The following is an 18,920-nucleotide window of genomic DNA, read 5'->3' as shown; positions in this document are numbered from 1 at the left end:
TGGTTACAGACCCGACCCGCGACCGATTCCTAGCCGTACCCGACCTGTGGGTGTGACCTGGTATATGATTTCTCCCCCCGGAACTGGACCCACCGAAACCGGAAATACCGGCTCAAAACCCGATCCGACTCGAAACCTTAAAAATATCCAGAAACCCCCGACCATACCCAGAACCGGTTTTGACTTTTGTTAACCATACCCGGTTCCAGTTCCGGTTCCTAAAAATACCCGGTTTGAGCACCTATATCGGAAGCTGTTGGATCCGGATAATCCAAAATGAGTAAATCAGGTATCCATTTCCAAACGAGGCCCAAACTCACAAAACCACAGCACTCACTTTGAATCATAAAGCCCACCCAATGTGTATCCTCCCATACGATTCACGTAATTCAATTACATATAAACATTTCAGATTATTATTATTATATCATCATCATCATCATCTTCATCTTCATCATCACTTGCACAATACACACCAAATTCATTCACCTCTCGCCGCTTAATCTAATTTCACTAATCACCGTTCCAGAAGCCTCGATCCAAATCCGATTCAAGTCATCTGCTGCCTCTTTAGATCTGCCCTAATTTGTCACTTCACCGGTTTGTACTGTTTCTGTCACGTCATTTATATGTTATCAACCGGATTTAAGTTTTAATTTCAAGTCCGTGTGTTTTGAATCTGTTATTATTAATCGGTTGATTTGTTTACGCAGGGATGAAACGGTTACGAGAGGATCCTCACGGAAGCTCTCAAATTAGACGGCCGTTTGCTGCTGGTGGTGGTGGTGCTTATCGAGGCGAATCGTGAGTTCTCGTGTTTAATCGGTTTGATTTTGTGGTTAGGTTGCTCATTTGTGCTTTGATTGTTTGTGAATTTGAATCTGATTAGGTTTTTTAGGGTTTAGGTTTAAGCTTGATTAATTTAGGTGATGTTACTTTTGTTTTTTGGAAAATAGAATTGTGCGATTTGAATGAATTGTATCGGAAATCGCATTTTACAGAGAATCACAACTTCTCGTGTTTAATCGGTTTGATTTCGTGGTTTAGGATGCTCATTTGTGTGTGAATTTGAATCTGATTAGGTTTTGTAGGGTTTAGGTTTGAGCTTGATTGATTTAGGTGATGCTGCATGTGTTTTTTTGGAAAATAGAATTGTGTGATTTGAAATGAATTGTATTGGAAAGCGCCTTTTACTGAGAATCACAACTTTTCGTGCTTCTAGTGTTTAATCAGTTTGATTTTGTGGTTTAGGCTGCTCATTTGTGCTTTGATTGTGTGTGAATTTGAATCTGATTAGGTTTTATAGGGTTTAGGTTTGAGCTTGATTGATTTAGGTGATGTTGCATGTGTTTTTTGGAAAATGGAATTGTGCGATTTGAATGAATTGTATTGGAAAGTGCCTTTTACGGAGAATCACAACTTCTTGTGCTTCTAATGTTTAATTGGGTTGATTTTGTGGTTTAGGTTGCTCATTTGTGCTTTGGTTTGTGAATTTGAATCTAATTAGGTTTTTTAGGGTTTAGGTTTGGGGTTGATTGATTTAGGTGATGCTACATGTGTTTTTTGGAAAATAGAATTGTGCGATTTGAAATGAATTGTATCGGAAAGCGCCTTTTACGGAGAATCACAACTTTTCGTGCTTCTAGTGTTTAATCAGTTTGATTTTGTGGTTTAGGCTGCTCATTTGTGCTTTGATTGTGTGTGAATTTGAATCAGATTAGGTTTTATAGGGCTTAGGTTTGAGCTTGATTGATTTAGGTGATGTTGCATGTGTTTTATGGAAAATGGAATTGTGCGATTTGAATGAATTGTATCGGAAAGTGCCTTTTACGGAGAATCACAACTTCTTGTGCTTCTAGTGTTTAATTGGTTTGATTTTGTGGTTTATGTTGCTCATTTGTGCTTTAACTGTTTGTGAATTTGAATCTGACTAGGTTTTGTAGGGTTTAGGTTTGAGCTTGATTGATTTAGGTGATGCTAGATGTGTTTTTTGTAAAATGGAATTGTGCAATTTAAATGAATTGTATCGGAAAGCGCATTTTACGGAGAATCGTGAGTTCTTGTACTTCTCATGTTTAATTGGTTTGATTTTGTAGTTTAGGCTGCTCATTTGTGCTCTGATTTTCTATGAATTGAATCTGATTAGGTTTTGTAGGGTTTAGGTTTGAGCTTGATTGATTTAGGTGATGCTACATGTGTTTTTTGGAAAATAGAATTGTGCGATTTAAACGAATTGTATTGGAAGTGTCTTTTATGGAGAGTCACAACTTCTTGTGCTTCTTGTGTTTAATCGGTTTGGTTTAGTGGTTTAGGATGCTCATCTGTGCTTGATTGCTTGTGTGTGTTGATTGGTTTCGAGGAAATGGTTTTGGAATGGTGATTGTTTGGGAATTTGAATTTGATTAGGTTTTATAGGGTTTAGGTTTGAGTTTGATTGATTTAGTTGATGATAGATGCTACTTTTGGAAAATAAATTTGTGTGATTTAAATGAATTGTATCCGGAATCACATTTTACGGAGAATTGTAAGTTCTCGTGTTCAATCTGTTTGATTTTGTGGTTTTGGTTGCTCATTTGTGTTTTGATTGCTTTTCTGTTTTGATTGGTTTTGAGGAAATGGTTTCGTAACGGTGATTGCTTGTGAATTTGAATCTGATTAGGTTTTGTAGGGTTTAGGCTTGAGTTTGATTGATTTAATTGATGTTACATAGATAGCTCTCAAATTAGGAGGTCATTTACTGCTTATCGAGGCGAATCGTTAGTTGTCGTTTGTTTTTGTGGTTTAGGATGCTCATTTGTGCTTTGATTGTGTGTTTATGGCTTTATGCATGAGGGAATGGTTTTGGAAGTGTGATTGTTTGTGAATTTGAATCTGATTAGGTTTTATACGGTTTGGGTTTGAGTTTGTTTGATTTAGTTGATGATAGATGTTATTTTTGGAAAATAAGTTTGTGTGATTTAAATGAATTGTATTCGGAATCACATTTTACGGAGAATTGTATGTTCTCTTGTTCCATCGGTTTGATTTTGTGGTTTTGGTTGCTCATTTGTGCTTTGATTGTTCGTGTGTTGATCGGTTTCGAGGAAATGGTTTTGGAATGGTGATTGTCTGTGAATTTGAATCTGATTAGGGTTTTGTAGGGTTTGAGCTTGAGTCTGATTGATTTAGTTGATGTTACATTATAGCTTTCAAATTAGGAGGTCATTTGCTGCTTCCCGAGGAGAATCGTGAGTTCTCGTGCTTAATTGGTTTGATTTTGTGGTTTAGGATGCTTTTTTGTGTGTGTTAATTGGTTTTGAGGATATGACTTTGTAATGGTGATTGTTTGTGAATTTGAATCTGATTAGGTTTTGTAGGGTTTAGGTTTGAGTTTGCTTGGTTTAGTTGATGTTAGATGCTCTTTTTTTTTGGAAAATAAGATTGTGTTATTTATTTGAATTGTATCGAAAATCGCATTTTACGGACTGATTAGGTTTATGTGTGCCTTTAAGGGTTGTGTGCATTCTGCAGCTTTATCAGTTTTGATTTTATGGTTTAGGTTGCTCAATTGGAGACTGGAGTTTGAATATGTGTATATATGTGTTGATTGGTTTTCGATGTCTGTTTCGAGGAATGGTTTTGGAGTTGTGATTGTTTGTGAATTTGAATCTGATTAGGTTTTGTAGGGGTTAGGTTTGATTTGTTGATTTAGTTGATGCTACATTCGTTTTTTTTGGAAAAGAAAGTTTACGAGATGATCCTTACGGTAGCTCTCAAATTAGGAGGTCAATTTGTTGCTGCTTCCCGAGGAGAATCGTGAGTTCTTATGAAGCTCTCAAGCCCAAATCAGCTGATTCGATGGGTGGTTGTCGAAAACAGTGACGATGGCCAAGTCCATTGATTAATTAATTGACATTGTATATATATATATATATGTATATAAATATAATAAAATTAAAAATAATAAAATACCTAAAATAATATGTTTTGTTTATCAATAAGCATTATTGCATTCTCTTCGACAATCAAAATAATCTAACCTCAAGAAGCCTCCAAATAAACACTACTACTATCCCTATCGCTGCACGAACGAAGCTCTCAAACCCCAATCATATCAAGCCACTAGTCTACTACAACCACCGAACCATCTCCTGGTGTAGATCCTCGGCCCCTTTACAGATTAGCGGCACCATCTTGAAGCTGTATAAAGACAAACTTAACGATTTTCCATGATTTAGACTAAAATAAGGAGAGATGCAATTCTTCTTTGTTTGCTCCAGTGAGCCGACATGGCAGTACCACATGTTCAAAATCACCCCAATGCTGCTTGCTTTCATTATGGCATCCCTTTCATCAAGATAACTTGAGTAGCAACGGACTTTTCCACCCGGTGCATAAACCTGTCTCTTACAACAAGCGTGCCTACATACATGCTCCCAGGTGGCAACACCAGCAACACCACCTGAATGTAAAACACAAAAAGTAAATATAATGCATCCAGGTTTATGGACCTCTCTGTGTCGGCCTTCCCAGTCACGTGTGTCCATGCACCGCTGAGCCGCCTTTTTGCCTGTGGCAGGAGCTCTCTGGTCAAGTAGCCGTAGGTCCATGAAGAACAGAAGTGTTTGTGCCATGAGGTGCACATACGTGTGAGCCACCACCATCATAAAGGATGATGGTTCTGGCGGTTGCTGGTCTTGGCATCTTGCTCTGGTTTTACATTGACCATGATTTCAATCTTCTTTGGGGTTAAAATTTTGGTCTCAAACATTTTGTTGTACTACTTATAATAGGTTTTGTAGGGTTTGAGTTTGATTGATTTAGTTGATGTTACATGTGTTTTTTTGGAAAATGAAATTGTGAGATTTGAATGAATTGTATCGAAAAGCGTATTTTACGGACCGATCAGGCTTTTATTTCCTGTTTTTTAGGTTTATGTAGATTTTGAAGTTTTTAATCAGTTTGATTTTATGGTTAGATTGCTCATTTGGAGTTTATTAGGTGTCTATGCATGTGCTGATTGGTGTTTGATTTTTGTTTCAAGGAAATGTTTTTGGAATTGTGACTGTGAATTTGACTCTGCTCAGGTTTTGTAGGTTTTAGGCTTGAGTTTGCTTGATTTATTTGATGTTACATGCGTTTTTTGGAAAACAAGTTTGTGCTTTTTGAATGAATGGTGTCAGAAAGCGCATTTTACAGACCGATCAGGCTTTTGTTTCTTGCCTTTTAGGGTTATGTGATTAACTGATCATTATAAATCTAATTGGAATTAGGCAAAAGTAAATTGAAAGTATAATTAATATTAATAACATTTACGCAAGGGTTCATTTATCCAATGGGGACATGATATGAGGTCTTATCAAGAAAGGGGAACTGAAGCCCGAAATTTGCATAGGGTATAACATCACTTGACATCAAACAGCTTCAGAAAATTACATAAGGGCTACAAAACGATTTTAGGAACACAATTTAGTCAACGAATTGATTAGTATCCTTAAATACTATTATAAGTAAGGATTTGCATATGTGATTCTTAAGTTATAATGTATCTTGCTTACATGTGTCATGTGATACATTTTTGTGGAATGCTAAAATATTAAATGTTCATTTATTCCTTTTTAAATTATAGACATGGCCAACCTCAAGCCGCAGGAGTAGGCAGTGAAGGAACAGGAGGGGTGGGTGTAGTAGGTGGCGGAAGCGGTGCTGGTGCTGCTGGTGGTGGTGATGGCGGCAGCAGTGCGCAGAGACTTACAACCAATGATGCGTTGGAATATTTGAAGGAAGTAAAAGATATGTTTCAAGACCAACGGGAGAAATATGACATGTTTCTTGATGTGATGAAGGATTTTAAAGCTCAAAGGTAAATAATTTTCTGTTGAAAGATTGACCATATTGACCTTGGTTTGACCTAAATAAGAAATTATTTGATGCAGAATTGATACTACAGGTGTCATAGCAAGGGTGAAAGAATTGTTTAAAGGCCATAATAATCTAATTTTTGGGTTCAACACTTTCTTGCCCAAAGGTTATGAAATAACTGTCATCGAGGATGATGAGACCCCACCAAAGAAATCTGTGGAGTTTGAAGAGGCTATAAGTTTTGTTAACAAAATAAAGGTGGAGCTGGTTTTTATATTTGTTGAAAGAAACAGCAGTAGTTTGAAATTTTGGTTATAATTATGCTACCATTTCGGTTGCAGAGACGCTTTCAAAATGATGATCGTGTTTACAAGTCGTTTTTGGACATCTTGAACATGTATAGAAAGGACCATAAGGGTATTAATGAAGTCTATATTGAGGTGAGTTTTTGTAAGCTTTTATAAAGTTGTTTTTAGTGGTATACAAGGTTATTTTTTTTATTTCACTCCTTGGAATCTGTGCAGGTCGCTTCGCTTTTTGATGATCATCCCGATCTTCTAGAACAGTTCACAAGATTTTTGCCAGCTGCATCAGCTGCTGCTTCTGCACATCCTGCTTCCTTAAGAAATTCCCATCAACGTTTTGATGAACGAAGCTCAGCCGCAGTCCCACTCAGACCGGGACAACATGATAAGGTGTGTTGGAGAATTTGTTAGTCTTCAGTATTTCTTATCTAATTTTCTTTTACTATTTGAAGGTAAGCTTGTAAACGAACCGATCTAACACGAACAGTGCATGTTTGCGTTCATTCGCTTAACTTTCGTTGAACAGACGACCGACACAAACAGTTAAACAAATGAGGTTTTCTTGTTCATGTTTGTCTGTTAAGAAAATGAACATTTGTGTTTTTTTATGTTTGTTCATTAACAATATGGACGAACGACAACGAACGCAACTTAACATATAAAAGAACATAGCTGGTTAAAACCAGTTAAAGGTAAATGTGAACAACAATGTGTTGGTCTTAAAATGCTATTAAAAATTGTAAACTAACTATGTTGTAATGGACCTAAAAAATTTGAATAAATATATTAATGAATGAACTTAAAACAAAAGTAAATTAACGAATCATGTCCGTTTGTTTATAAGCCTATTTGAAGGGGCTAATATTCTTTTGCATTAGCAACAGGGCCAGAGAGACAGGAACAATGCTGAACGGGACCCGGGTGCTGATTATCCTGATACGGATGATAAAACGATGATGAAACATCATAAGGAGCAGAGAAAACGTGAAGATGAGAACAATAGGAGAAATACTGATCAGGATCACAAGGATTCTGATATTGATGGCAACAGGGATCGTCTTGAAAAACGAAAATCTGCACGGAAAGTTGAGGATTTTGGGGCACCTTCAGGTTCAGTTCCATATGATGATAAAGATGCCATCAAAAGTGAGTAGATGATCAACTTATCAGTTGTTGAATTTATACATATGCTTTTCATTTGTTGAATTCTTTAAACATTGTGGTATTTGTTCATTATAGGTCAGTACAGCCAAGAATTTACTTTCTGTGAAAATGTGAAGAACAGATTACGGAATCCAGACGATTATCAAGCTTTTTTGAAATGCCTTCATATCTTTAGCACAGAAATAATCACCAGGAAGGAGTTACAGAGCTTGGTACATCACATAGTTTGTGCTTTACATTTATTTGCTCTAAAAGAAGTCTTGCATGTTTTGTTTGTGGAACTAGACAATGCAAATTTGACGTAGTTTTATTTTTCATTTTCAGGTTGCTGATTTACTTGGGAAGCACACAGATCTTATGGAAAGATTCAGTGCATTTTTGGAACGTTGCGAGAACATAGGTGGCTTTTAGATTATTATTATTTTGTTGGGACTTGTTATTTCTTTATGAATTCATTTTCACCCTCACTAATCTGTCTTGTTTGCAGATGTGTTCTTAGCCGGCGTCATGGACAAAAGTATGTGTTGCTTCTTTTTTTTTTTGCATTTTTTATTGTTAGTTTACAATTTACATTGGTGTAGGTCTGTAAACGAACTGAACGTTCAGTGAACCATTCATGAAGAGCTCGGCGGAAAGTTCATTTATTTAATAAATGAACAAACATGAGCATAAGTTTTTTTATTTAGCTAAACGAATGACATGAACTCATGTCTCGTCTGTTATGTTTGTGAATCTTTGTTTATGTTTGTTTTGAATTCGTTTATGTTCATTCGTTTGCAATCATTTATGTTTGATACTTTACGTTTGCTTAAGTTTGTTCATTAATATGTTCATTTAATTTTTTGAGGCTCATTGCTTTTCAGTCTAGTTTGAATAACTTATTAGGCTCAAGACATTGCTGTTCACATACTTTTAATTGGTTTTAGCTCAGTTATTCATTCATCTATGTTCGTTTACGTTTGGTGAAACCTTTGTTTATATTGTTAACAACAAACATAAACAAACTCGTTCATTATTTAGCGAGCAAACCCGGACAAGAAAACCCGGTTCGTTTAGTTCGTGTTTGTTCAGTTCGTTTACAAGCCTACATGGGTGTGCACTTTGATTGGAGTTGTATTCTCATCATTTCACATGTTTCTCATGTTAGAAACTTTATGGAATGTTTCTAAGTCAACAAGAACAGAGGAGAAAGAAAGGGAGAATAGGCGTGAAACTGACGCTAATAAAGAGAAAGACAGGTGCAAAGAGAAGTATTGGGGGAAGTCCATACAAGAGCTTGACCTTTCTAACTGTCAGAGATGCACTCCCAGTTATAGACTTCTTCCTGATGATGTAAGTCTATTGTGTGCTGACTTTTTCTACTGTTATTGAGCAACTTACTTTCATGTTTTGATAGCTTATATAATATATGTATTTTGTTTTTTGCAGTACCCGATTCCATCAGTAAGTCAAAGATCAGAGCTTGGCACTCAAGTACTGAATGAACTCTGGGTATCTGTGACTTCTGGTAGTGAGGATTACTCATTCAAACATATGCGTAAAAACCAATATGAAGAGAGCCTGTTTAGATGTGAAGATGACAGGTAAGCTAACATTTAATTGTGTTAAGTGATGAAGTTAATTTCACACATCCCTCTCAAAACCTGGTATAATATCATGTATATTATACCCTTTTTAAAGTTTATGACATTTATACCCCTCCCATAAAACTTGTATTAGCATATGAGAAATTGAGAATTTCAGTGGTCATATAAGTATTGTATTTAATGAAATGGGTGTATATGTATTTTAAGTAACTTGAATGGGTATATTTGATACTAGTTTTTTTGACTGGGTGAATGTAATACTGCTAGTATTTAGGGGTACACAAGGTTTCCCATAAAATATAATAAAGAAAACGTGTACAGGTACATATCAAATTAAGTAAGTTTTTTATGGTGCCTTTTAAGGTTTGAGCTATAATGAAATGGGTTTATATGCATTTTAAGTAACTTGAATGGATATATTTGATACTAGTTTTTGGATTGGATGAATGTAATACTGCTAGTAGTTAGGGTACATAAGGTTTCCCATAAAAATATAAAGAAAACGGGTACAAATACATATAAATTTAATTAAGTTTTTTTATGGTGCCTTTTAAGGTATGAGCTGGACATGTTGTTGGAGTCTATTAGTTCAGCAGTTAAACGTGCTGAGGAAGTACTAAACAGCATTAATGATGGTTTGATTAGTTCTGATGGTCCCTTCCGTATCGAAGACCACTTCACTGGTGATAATAATTTATCTTTCTTATGACATCCTATAATTCAATTATGAATTTTTGTTATCATTTCGTGTAATTTTGTTTGAAATTCTTGTAGCTCTGAATTTACGCTGCATTGAACGTCTATACGGTGACCATGGACTTGAAGTGTTGGACACACTGCGTAAGAATCTATCTGTTACATTGCCTGTTGTATTGATTCGCCTGAAGCAGAAACAAGATGAATGGAGAAAATCTAGAGTAGATCTTGACAAGGTTTGGGCTGATGTTTATGCTAAGAATCATTACAAGTCACTTGATCACAGAAGTTTTTATTTCAAGCAACAAGATTCAAAGAATTTGAGCCCAAAATGTAAGTTAATAAGCATTTACTGATTGCACAATTTACTTGTTTCTCTCTTTTATATAATGTTTCTTTTGTTTTCATTATTACTAGGCTTAGTGGCTGAGATCAAAGAAATAAAGGAAAAAAGCCAGAAAGATGACGATGCACTCCTTATTATTGCTGCTGCAAATCGACACACTATTATGCCAAATCTTGAGTTTGAGTTTGCTGATATGGATCTTCATGAAGACTTGTTTAAACTTATTAAATACTCATGCAATGAAGTTTGCACTAGCAAGGATGAACTGAATAAAGTGTTAAGACTTTGGACTACATTCTTAGAGCCAATGCTTGGTGTTCCTTCTCAGCTCCACAGTTCTCCAAATGTTGAGGCCAAAAATGAAGGTGATGTTGATGGAAGTGCATGTGGCGATAGTGATACTGTTAATACTAAGCAAGGAAAACCATCCTGTAATGGAGATGATAATAATATACCAAAAAGAGTATGTTCAAGCAAGGGCATTTTGGTAAATGGAGGTACTTTGTCCAAAGAAGGTGGATCTAATGACGTTCATTCGCCTCAGGTTTGACTTTTTTCTGTTCGCCACGCGTTTTACTTATCCGATGAGTTATATCTGATATATTTCATCTGTTTTACAGCATGGTGACATGCCAAGATCACTAACAATGGCAAATGGAAATTATGCTAAATTTGAGAAAGAAGAGGGAGAGTTATCACCAACTGATTTTCATGAGGTTGATTTTGCTTCATACGGAGATAATAACGGGTCACATACTAAAGCAAATCATAGTATGGAGATTGATCAAGATGCTGATGACGGGGATAGTGAGAATGCTCCAGAAGGTGGTGATGACGGGTCAGGCAGCGAGTCCGCTGCTGCTGATGTGTCAAGGGAAGAACAGGAAGAAGATGAAGAGGAAACAGAAACTGATGGTGAGGCTGAGGGAATAGAAGGTGCAAAACCATTGGCAAAACATGTGGCTTCTTCACTACATGATGGAGTGAAAAAAGATTGTAATGTCTTTTATGGAAATGAATCCTTTTATGTTCTTTTTAGGCTTCATCAAGTAAGTATATACAGTTTCCTTCTTTTTTTCTTTTGGATTTATATTTTTTAGCATTATTTACTCGGATATGTTGCCAGGTATTATATGATAGATTATTGTTGGCTAAGCTTAATTCGGTTTCTGCTGAAACAAAGTGGAGAGCTGCTAAGGACACCTCCTCACCTGATTTGTATTCTAAGTACTTTAATTCCACATTTTTATCTTTTACTCAGAAGCTTATACCGAATATTTTCTCACTTATGATTATACTTTGCAGATTTATGAGTGCCTTATATAACCTGCTTGATGGATCTACTGATAATACAACATATGAAGATGATTGTCGTGCTATTCTTGGAAATCAATCTTATGTGCTATTTACTTTGGACAAAGTTATATATAAGCTCGTGAAACAGGCATGCATCTATTGATCTTAGGGGGTGTTTGGGATTCCTTATTTTTACCTCTTTCTGACTTATCCATAAGTCATAAGTCACATCCTTGTGACTTATGGAACTTTTCCACTCACATACTAAGCAATCCCAAACACCTTTTTAACTTATTGATAAGTTATAAGTTATAAGCAGGCAAAAATAAGGAATCCCAAACACCCCCTTATACCTACAAAACTTGTAATAAGGCATATATACCTAAAACATGTTTTAAGATCATTGTACCTTGTGCGTTAAAATCTTGTATTTTGGGTACATATATGATATTATGTAGGTTTTGTGCAGTGTATAGGAAGTTTCTCCTATTCATTTATGTCTCTTGGTGAAAGGTTCTGACTACTTGTTTATGGATGCAGCTTCAAGCTATTGCAGGTGATGAGGTGGACAACAGACTAATTCAGCTATACAAGTATGAAAGATTCCGAACGCCTGATAAGTTTATTGATTCTGTATACTATGAGAATGTACATCATATCCTTCATGATGAAAACATATTCAGATTTCAGTGTGTAAGTTTTTTTTGGTCTTTTTACTCTGTTATTTTTTTTCTTTTCATTTGGCATGTAAGCGTTTTGTTTATTCACTTTATGTTCTGCAGTCTTTTGGATCGAGTTGTTTAACTATCCAGCTTATGGATGACTGGAATGAAAAGGCTGAAGCCGTCACGGTTTCTATGGATTCTAAATTTGCAGCTTATCTTCGTAGTAATTTTCTTTCAGTTGTGCCTGGAGAAAAGGAATCTGGCATTATGCTGCAAAGGTGACACCCCCCCCCCCAACCCACACATCATTGTTGAGTTTGACGGGATGCAGGTGCTAATTTATTTTATAATGATATAATTCTAACCACGTGCAGAAATAAACGCAAATATTCAGACATGGATGAATCATCTGCTACGTCTGTTGCTATGGAAGGTGTTAAAGCGGTCAATGGTTTGGAGTATAAGATGTCTTGCTGCTCGTCAAAGGTACATGTTATCATTGCATTACTTTATTTATATGCTACTTCTATAGATATTATGTATTTTTTTTTTCATTTATGAAATTGCAAAGAGGCATCTGCTGTTTTATTCATTGTTTCAGAGTACGCCATTCTTTCTTTCTTTGCATCTTTTTTCTTAAAAACTTTCTTCTATCTATTTGTTGCAGAATCAAAAGATTGACTCTCAACACCCATATTGAACTCTTCAAATAAATGAGTCTTATTCTGGACACAAAAAATGTGATTTTGTCTCGTGTGTGCACAAAACTATTAAATGACCTATTGAGTCTCTACTATTTAGGGTGTCAAACTGATGTTCCCTATCTACTTTTCTTATTGCATTGTGTTTGAATCTTGGTTCTCTAATGGGAAATATTGCTACATGTTTTCTTTGACTTTCTAAAAACCATATATCTTTCAATTGTTTCACAACTTCTTGCCTAGTAAGATTATACTGGTACTTTTGGTGATCTTTTAATTATCTGAAGTAGAGCTATAGCGGATTTGGTAAACAAAAATCATCACAAAATAGATGAATGCTATTTGAATGGTGCACAATGCCACAAGTTGGAAACACACTGGTTTCATCGTTTAGTGTAGTGCTTGCCTAATGACTATTTTCGAGCAATGAATTCTAACTTCCAATTAGGATTAATGATATACCAATTAGGCTTTGTGTTTGGGTTTGAAGCTTCTTTAGATTCTATATATAGCTTCTTACGCTGTACATATAGCTTATTTGGTTGTACACATTGCTAGGTTGCTTCTGGAAGAGTTTCTTTAGGCTGTACATATAGATTCTTAGACTGTGAATAGGTTCTTTACATATTATATCGCATGAGTGTTTTTATTATCTAATTTTTTGGTGCTTGAGGGTTAACAATGTAGTAATTATTATCTAGAATTAATTTATAAATACTGTATGAATTTGTGGCGGCTTGCATACGTGAATTATAGTTACTTGCTGTTTTGAATTACTGTCCTTATTTATACTATGCTTTTATGTTCTTGATGTTAATCTACTTTCATGCTAAGCCATGCAATCTTGTGAAATTATGGAAACTGAAGAAGGAACCTTTATAATTCATTAATGCCAATATTTTGTAAAACCAAATTGTTCACTGGCCCAAAATAGTTACAAAATGAAGAAGCAATTATGGAGAAGTATTTAGATGTGACGTTAAATTATGCAAAAAGATATTCACAAAACATATGTTGAAATTTTAACAAACAACGAAAAATGACGTATAAGAAAATGAGTAGAAAAACGAAGTGAACCATATGATTCTAGGCCTTTAAACGAATCAAACGAGAAGTGTGCTTATGCTTGTTTATTTTAATAAATAAACAAATGGTTCGTTTGTTCATTTATGTTTGTTTGCATTCATTTATGTTTGTTTTAAGTTCGTTAATATATTTTAGGGCCATTACTTTTTAGTCTAGTTTTAATTAGGGATGGGATCGGTAGTACCAAATTTCTTGAAAAGTGGGCACCGAATACTGTATCGATTTTACCAATACGATATGGGTACTGGTACTCGTTACAAAATTCGGTACTTTATTGTATTGTCACTTACGGGTATAGCTTCCTTACCGAACTGGTACCGTATCGAAAATTTTGGTACGGTATTCATGGGTACCAGTACTTGGTATCAATGCTCATCTCTATATGTAATAACCTTTTAAGGTTGTTGTTGACATTTACTTTCAATTGGTTTTGGCTTAATTGACCGCGTTCATTTTTTTTAACGAACGAACACAAACAAGAAGGCCTGCTCATTTAGTTGTTGGTGTTTGTTTGTTTGTTAGGTTAAAGTTAAATGAACGAACATGCTCTGTTTGTGTTCGTTTGGTTCATTTAAAAGTCTATGTAGGACCAAATGGCGGGATTATTAGTTTTCAGTTCATGAATAAAGTCTCCATAGATCCTCCAATACTTTGTTATGAGTGGGACTATACTAGGTACGCTTGTTTATTTCATGAATAAAGTCATGAAACGCTATTAATTGCTTGAATTTCTAACTTAATAACGTAATAAATTTGCTTCAGTCGTTTCTAAATTAGTTAATTTACAACTACGTTCACTACATAAGCCGTTAGCTCTAACCAGTTGGAACGTTAAGTGTTTATACGATACTAAATTATAACTAGTGTTAACACTAGGAGGTGCAACCAATGTTGTCAAGATTGAATTTTACTCGAGATTGCTTTTGTTTTTGTAAGATTGGAAATTAGGATCATAAGTTGGAATCATCATCATACGCTCCTACTTAACGGTCATAATGTTTTTCATAGATATTGTAACCATAGGGCTTCAAACTTTAAACATTATAAGTTATATGTTAGTAGGGATTTAGGTTACTAAATAAGTTATAAGGATCTAGATTTATGTTGAATATTGAAGTCAAAAGACTTCATGAAAATTACTTTCTTGGACTACTTGATAAGTTTCTTTATATTTTTGACATTAAAGTTCCTTTATATGCTAAGTTTGAGCAAAATTGAGAAAGCAAGAATTTCAAATTTACACATTATAGTCCCTCTAATTGGTGGTACCGGTTCCAAGTTGTTTAAAGTTTTTTCTTTATTTCTTTTTTTTTTCACAGTTTTGTTCGGAATTAACATGTAGAGTTACTTTAATGTGCAAAAATTTGTTGAACTTTTGTGAGAAAAAATATAAAGTGTGTGGGTATTTTATGATATTTGCCCTTGTTTTTTTATTAAACAATGCTTAGTTGATTTGTGGTGTTCTAATTCAGTGATACAGGTCAAGCAAGATCTGATCCTATGGCCAAGATCGTATACTTTTCATTTTCACTTTACAAAAAAACAAAACCAGTTTCACATGTTAGATGCTTATAATCCTTAGTGGGCTATTAATAAATCCACCATGGTTTAAGTTTATTCAAGAGTTATTGGGCTAGCTTATGATTTTGGGCCTGACGTGTTCGGTATCCTTTACCTGAATATGTTCTGTATCGATAAAGGTTATGGGCCTAAAATCGCAACATGATGACAAAAATGGTAAGAAATCTCATGTAGAAGCTACAGATCACAAAATACAACTACACATCTATGTGCACTCTAATTTACTAACAGAACTTGAATTGTTTGCTTTTTGAATAGAATAAAATCATGTGGTTTAACCCCGGATCTTACCCTTTTGATTATTTTGCTATTTTGTTATGTAGTTTGCATAGATCCATTCTAATTCGACGGTATATAATTTTTCCTTAAAGAGATGATTTTAGTTATATATTTCTTGCTGATATGACTTTGTTTCTGTAAGAAAAATTAGGAGTAAATGACTTCACTGAACTCTATTGTTAAATGGGCTGGGACCCACTACTTAGGCTTAATTATTCCTGTTACTGAATTTAATGCAAAGTTTCCGACGGAAACAACACAAAAGCGGCAAGAACTCTAGGGTAGAACTTGTGTAGTTATGATATACTTTCCATTGATGCGTGAATGATTTGCCATGTAGATTATAATGTGCTAATTGGATGTGTTTTGTTTGCTTCACGAATTGAATACAATCATTTCATACAATTTTGACAGTTACAATTTGCGTTGTATGTTGTATCCGCTGATAAGCTTTTATTCGTTTTCTAAATTCTAATCAGTTAAGTGCTTGCAGATCTCCTACGTCCTCGATACGGTAGATTTCTTCATTCGCGGGAAAAGAAAAAAACGAAAAACCAACGGATGCAGATCTGCATTGTACAGCAATGCTCAGAGAAAAATACAACGGTTTCATAGATTTCTAGAAACCTCTACATAGTAGCTCTCAGTGTCATTCTCCATGAGGTTTAAGGTACAGCATCTTTCTTCATCATTTAGATTTTAAATTAATATAATACTCTGTTGGCATACACAATCTGTCTTATGAAGATTGCAATATCTGATTTTTGGATTAATGGCTATTGTCAAATGTTATTATCTGGAATTTATTGAGGTAAAACAAATTTTTTCTTAAATGGGGACAGATCAACTTAGATCTTAAAAGTCTAATGCCAAAAACTAGAGGTTGAAGGGTTAATCTTGATTAAGTTGTGATGTATTTGAGTTCGAGTCGGTTAGTTGAGTTATTCAAGTTTATCGAGTTGCTTAAATTGATTATATAGATATCAGTTTTATTAGGATAAGTTTATAAGTGTTTTTGAGTCATAGTTGGTTTAGGTTTTGAGTCTAGTATATATAGTTTGATAGGGTCAATGGTTTATGTGCGGTTTTATTTTGCATGTTATTATTAAAAAAAGAGTCCCATCAATTGCTCTTGGTCAAAATCATTTTCTTATTTCTTGACTGTTAATTCTGGGCCAACAGAGGTGGCAATTTCAAACCATGCACTTTTTATTGGGCTGATTTGGGTTGCATTTAAAATGGATCAAACGAGTCAACTCGAATTTTAGCTAAAAAGGGGTAGGGGTCGAATGGTTAAAAGCGTATTTATTAAATGCACTAGGCTTACTCAAGGCACATAAGCCTAGTCTGGGGCCTAGGTGCAAAAAAATAAAAGCGCACTTAAAAAAATTAAAAATATATTACGTGTATGAAAAATTATATTATTCTTCAAATAAAATAAACAAAAGCTATTATATAACACTTAGTATCATCTAATTAGTACCATAACTCCATAACTTATAAAATAGTCAAGATTCAATTGTAATTCCAAAACTTGAATAACTAAATGTTCACTGTAGTTCCTTTGACCTCTCCTAGATCTAAGTTCCAACAGCACTCTTTTCTTTTCTTTTGCTCGGCTTTTATCTTCTGATGTTCCTGTAGTAGACAATGCCGAATCACTCACCTAGGAACTAGAAGCGCATTTATTGAGCATCACCTAAGAAATGGGCCTAGGCGCAAGAAGCGAGAGCTTTTAATAACTATGGTTAAAAGCCATTGTAAGTCTGTTTTTAATGCATACGATCTTCTGGTTTTTTTCAGTGATTTAGATTGTTAGTTTTATAAAATTACGAAAGTGTTTTTTGAGTCAATAAACCAGACCCGTTTCATTTTGACCCCTACCAAAAAACTGGCCCATTTCAACTTTTGCTTCACCCTTCATCTTGCTAGGGCTGGCAAAACAGGCACGTGTGTTGTACACACGATTAAACCTGTTTAATGAAAAGCATTGTGTAATTTTATACTTGTCAAATAATTAATATTAGTAGGTTAGACTCCTTCATTTCTCCTTGGTACATGAAACATACTATTGTGTTAATAGACATGAGATATAAAGTAGTTAAACAAGTTGTATTCATGTTTGATAACCTGATAGGATCCGGGAATCAAAGAAGGGAGTATTAGGGTTTTTTAGCCTGATTCGAGAGAGGCCATATCTCCAAAAACAAAACACGTACTTTGCTTGATATATTCACTTGAAAAACAATTACAATGAAAGACAGGAAATTAATACTAACACTTCCTACGGTTACTAGAAAACTGATAAAAACTGTAAATAAACTGCGATTAGCTAGGAGATGAGTTTAGGCGGGATCTTATCATAACCATGTTAAGCGCGTCGTCTCTGGCTTATTAAACACGATAAGACCCGTGATCTTGCTACCTAAAAAAGTATAGAATCTCTTTCAGAAAAGTGAAAAACTTTTCTCTGTTAAAACCCGAAGAGCGACATTAAAGTATAAAAGGGGTCGCTCATTTTGGAACTATGCATGTAAGTTACTAGTTACGTAGTTAACTGTAGTTGTCATAGTCCCTTTTGACACTGTGTTCAATAATGACAATGAGATCTTATGAATGCAATTAAAGATGCTACCTTCGTGCTTATGTTGTAGAATCTTGCTGGCATATATTAGCTCACAACAAGTGCCACTATAGGAACAAGTACGGAAGTACCACGTGAAGTTCATACAAACAATGATATACAAGCCATCAATTGTGTAAATATGCTTCTGGAGATTTCATGTTGCAGCTGAGGTTTCTTCTCATCTAACCGCTTCTTATTGTTGTCATGCCCCAACGCAGAGTACTTGTTTGTTTGTATTTCTTTTTCTTTTTGTATTATTTATGTCTCCGATAGAGGGGGTTTTTTTCTTTTTCTTTTTTTTCCGATTTTGTAATGGCAGTATTTGTTACAAGGTGGTGGGGGGAGGGGTTTTCATTTTTTTTTCTCAAGAAATAGGAAAGCTTTTGCTCCATGAAAGGGGTATTTTGGGCTTTGTACAGACCGTTAATGTTGCATACATTTATCAATTTATGTAATCTTACAATTATTTGGCCTCAGAAGCGTTTATGATCTTTCCCATTCCCCCCTTGTTTTTCGTGGTTTGTGAAACTTCTGTACTCATGTAAATTACTAGAGAAATGTGTTGATTTGGGTCATTTTTGTTGGTTAAATGGGAATGGGTTGATTTGTTACTCAAGTCATATTACAGGTCACTCGTAATTATGTGTCTTGAAGAAGCCGTGTTGCATTGTGTGGTTTGTTAAATTCGTCTCTTTTTCTTATGTAAACAAATTATAAGTGGTATCTGAGTTGATTTGGGCCATTATTG

General features: G+C 34.9%; 1 protein-coding gene across 1 annotated transcript; it reads left to right on the top strand.

Moving 5' to 3' along the window:
- Positions 1 to 694: 694 nt before the first annotated feature.
- Positions 695 to 18,458, top strand: LOC143628810 (paired amphipathic helix protein Sin3-like 2). The gene is made up of 22 exons (XM_077098294.1): positions 695 to 804; positions 5,609 to 5,842; positions 5,916 to 6,099; positions 6,183 to 6,281; positions 6,366 to 6,536; positions 7,025 to 7,292; positions 7,386 to 7,522; positions 7,635 to 7,710; positions 7,798 to 7,827; positions 8,458 to 8,642; positions 8,739 to 8,893; positions 9,452 to 9,579; positions 9,671 to 9,925; positions 10,010 to 10,482; positions 10,559 to 10,987; positions 11,065 to 11,165; positions 11,244 to 11,382; positions 11,775 to 11,927; positions 12,017 to 12,177; positions 12,274 to 12,385; positions 16,040 to 16,216; positions 18,201 to 18,458. Exons 1-21 carry the CDS (start codon positions 716 to 718, stop codon positions 16,181 to 16,183), a joined length of 3,723 nt encoding a protein of 1,240 aa, XP_076954409.1. The 5' UTR covers positions 695 to 715; the 3' UTR covers positions 16,184 to 16,216; positions 18,201 to 18,458.
- The last annotated feature ends 462 nt before the right edge of the window (positions 18,459 to 18,920 follow it).

Source organism: Bidens hawaiensis, unplaced genomic scaffold (genome assembly GCF_021521415.1).
Source record: "Bidens hawaiensis isolate Kalapana, Puna unplaced genomic scaffold, B.hawaiensis_p1.1 tig00005061_1, whole genome shotgun sequence".
Lineage (NCBI taxonomy): Eukaryota > Viridiplantae > Streptophyta > Magnoliopsida > Asterales > Asteraceae > Bidens > Bidens hawaiensis.
This window is presented reverse-complemented; position numbering and strand designations above follow the sequence as displayed.

Coding starts and splice junctions, on each gene's coding strand:
- LOC143628810 (XM_077098294.1), top strand. CDS start 716: ATGAAACGGTTACGAGAGGATCCTCACGGAAGCTCTCAAATTAGACGG. Junction 6,100..6,182: donor GTTTTGTTAACAAAATAAAG/GTGGAGCTGGTT, acceptor TTTCGGTTGCAG/AGACGCTTTCAAAATGATGA. Junction 8,894..9,451: donor TTTAGATGTGAAGATGACAG/GTAAGCTAACAT, acceptor GTGCCTTTTAAG/GTATGAGCTGGACATGTTGT.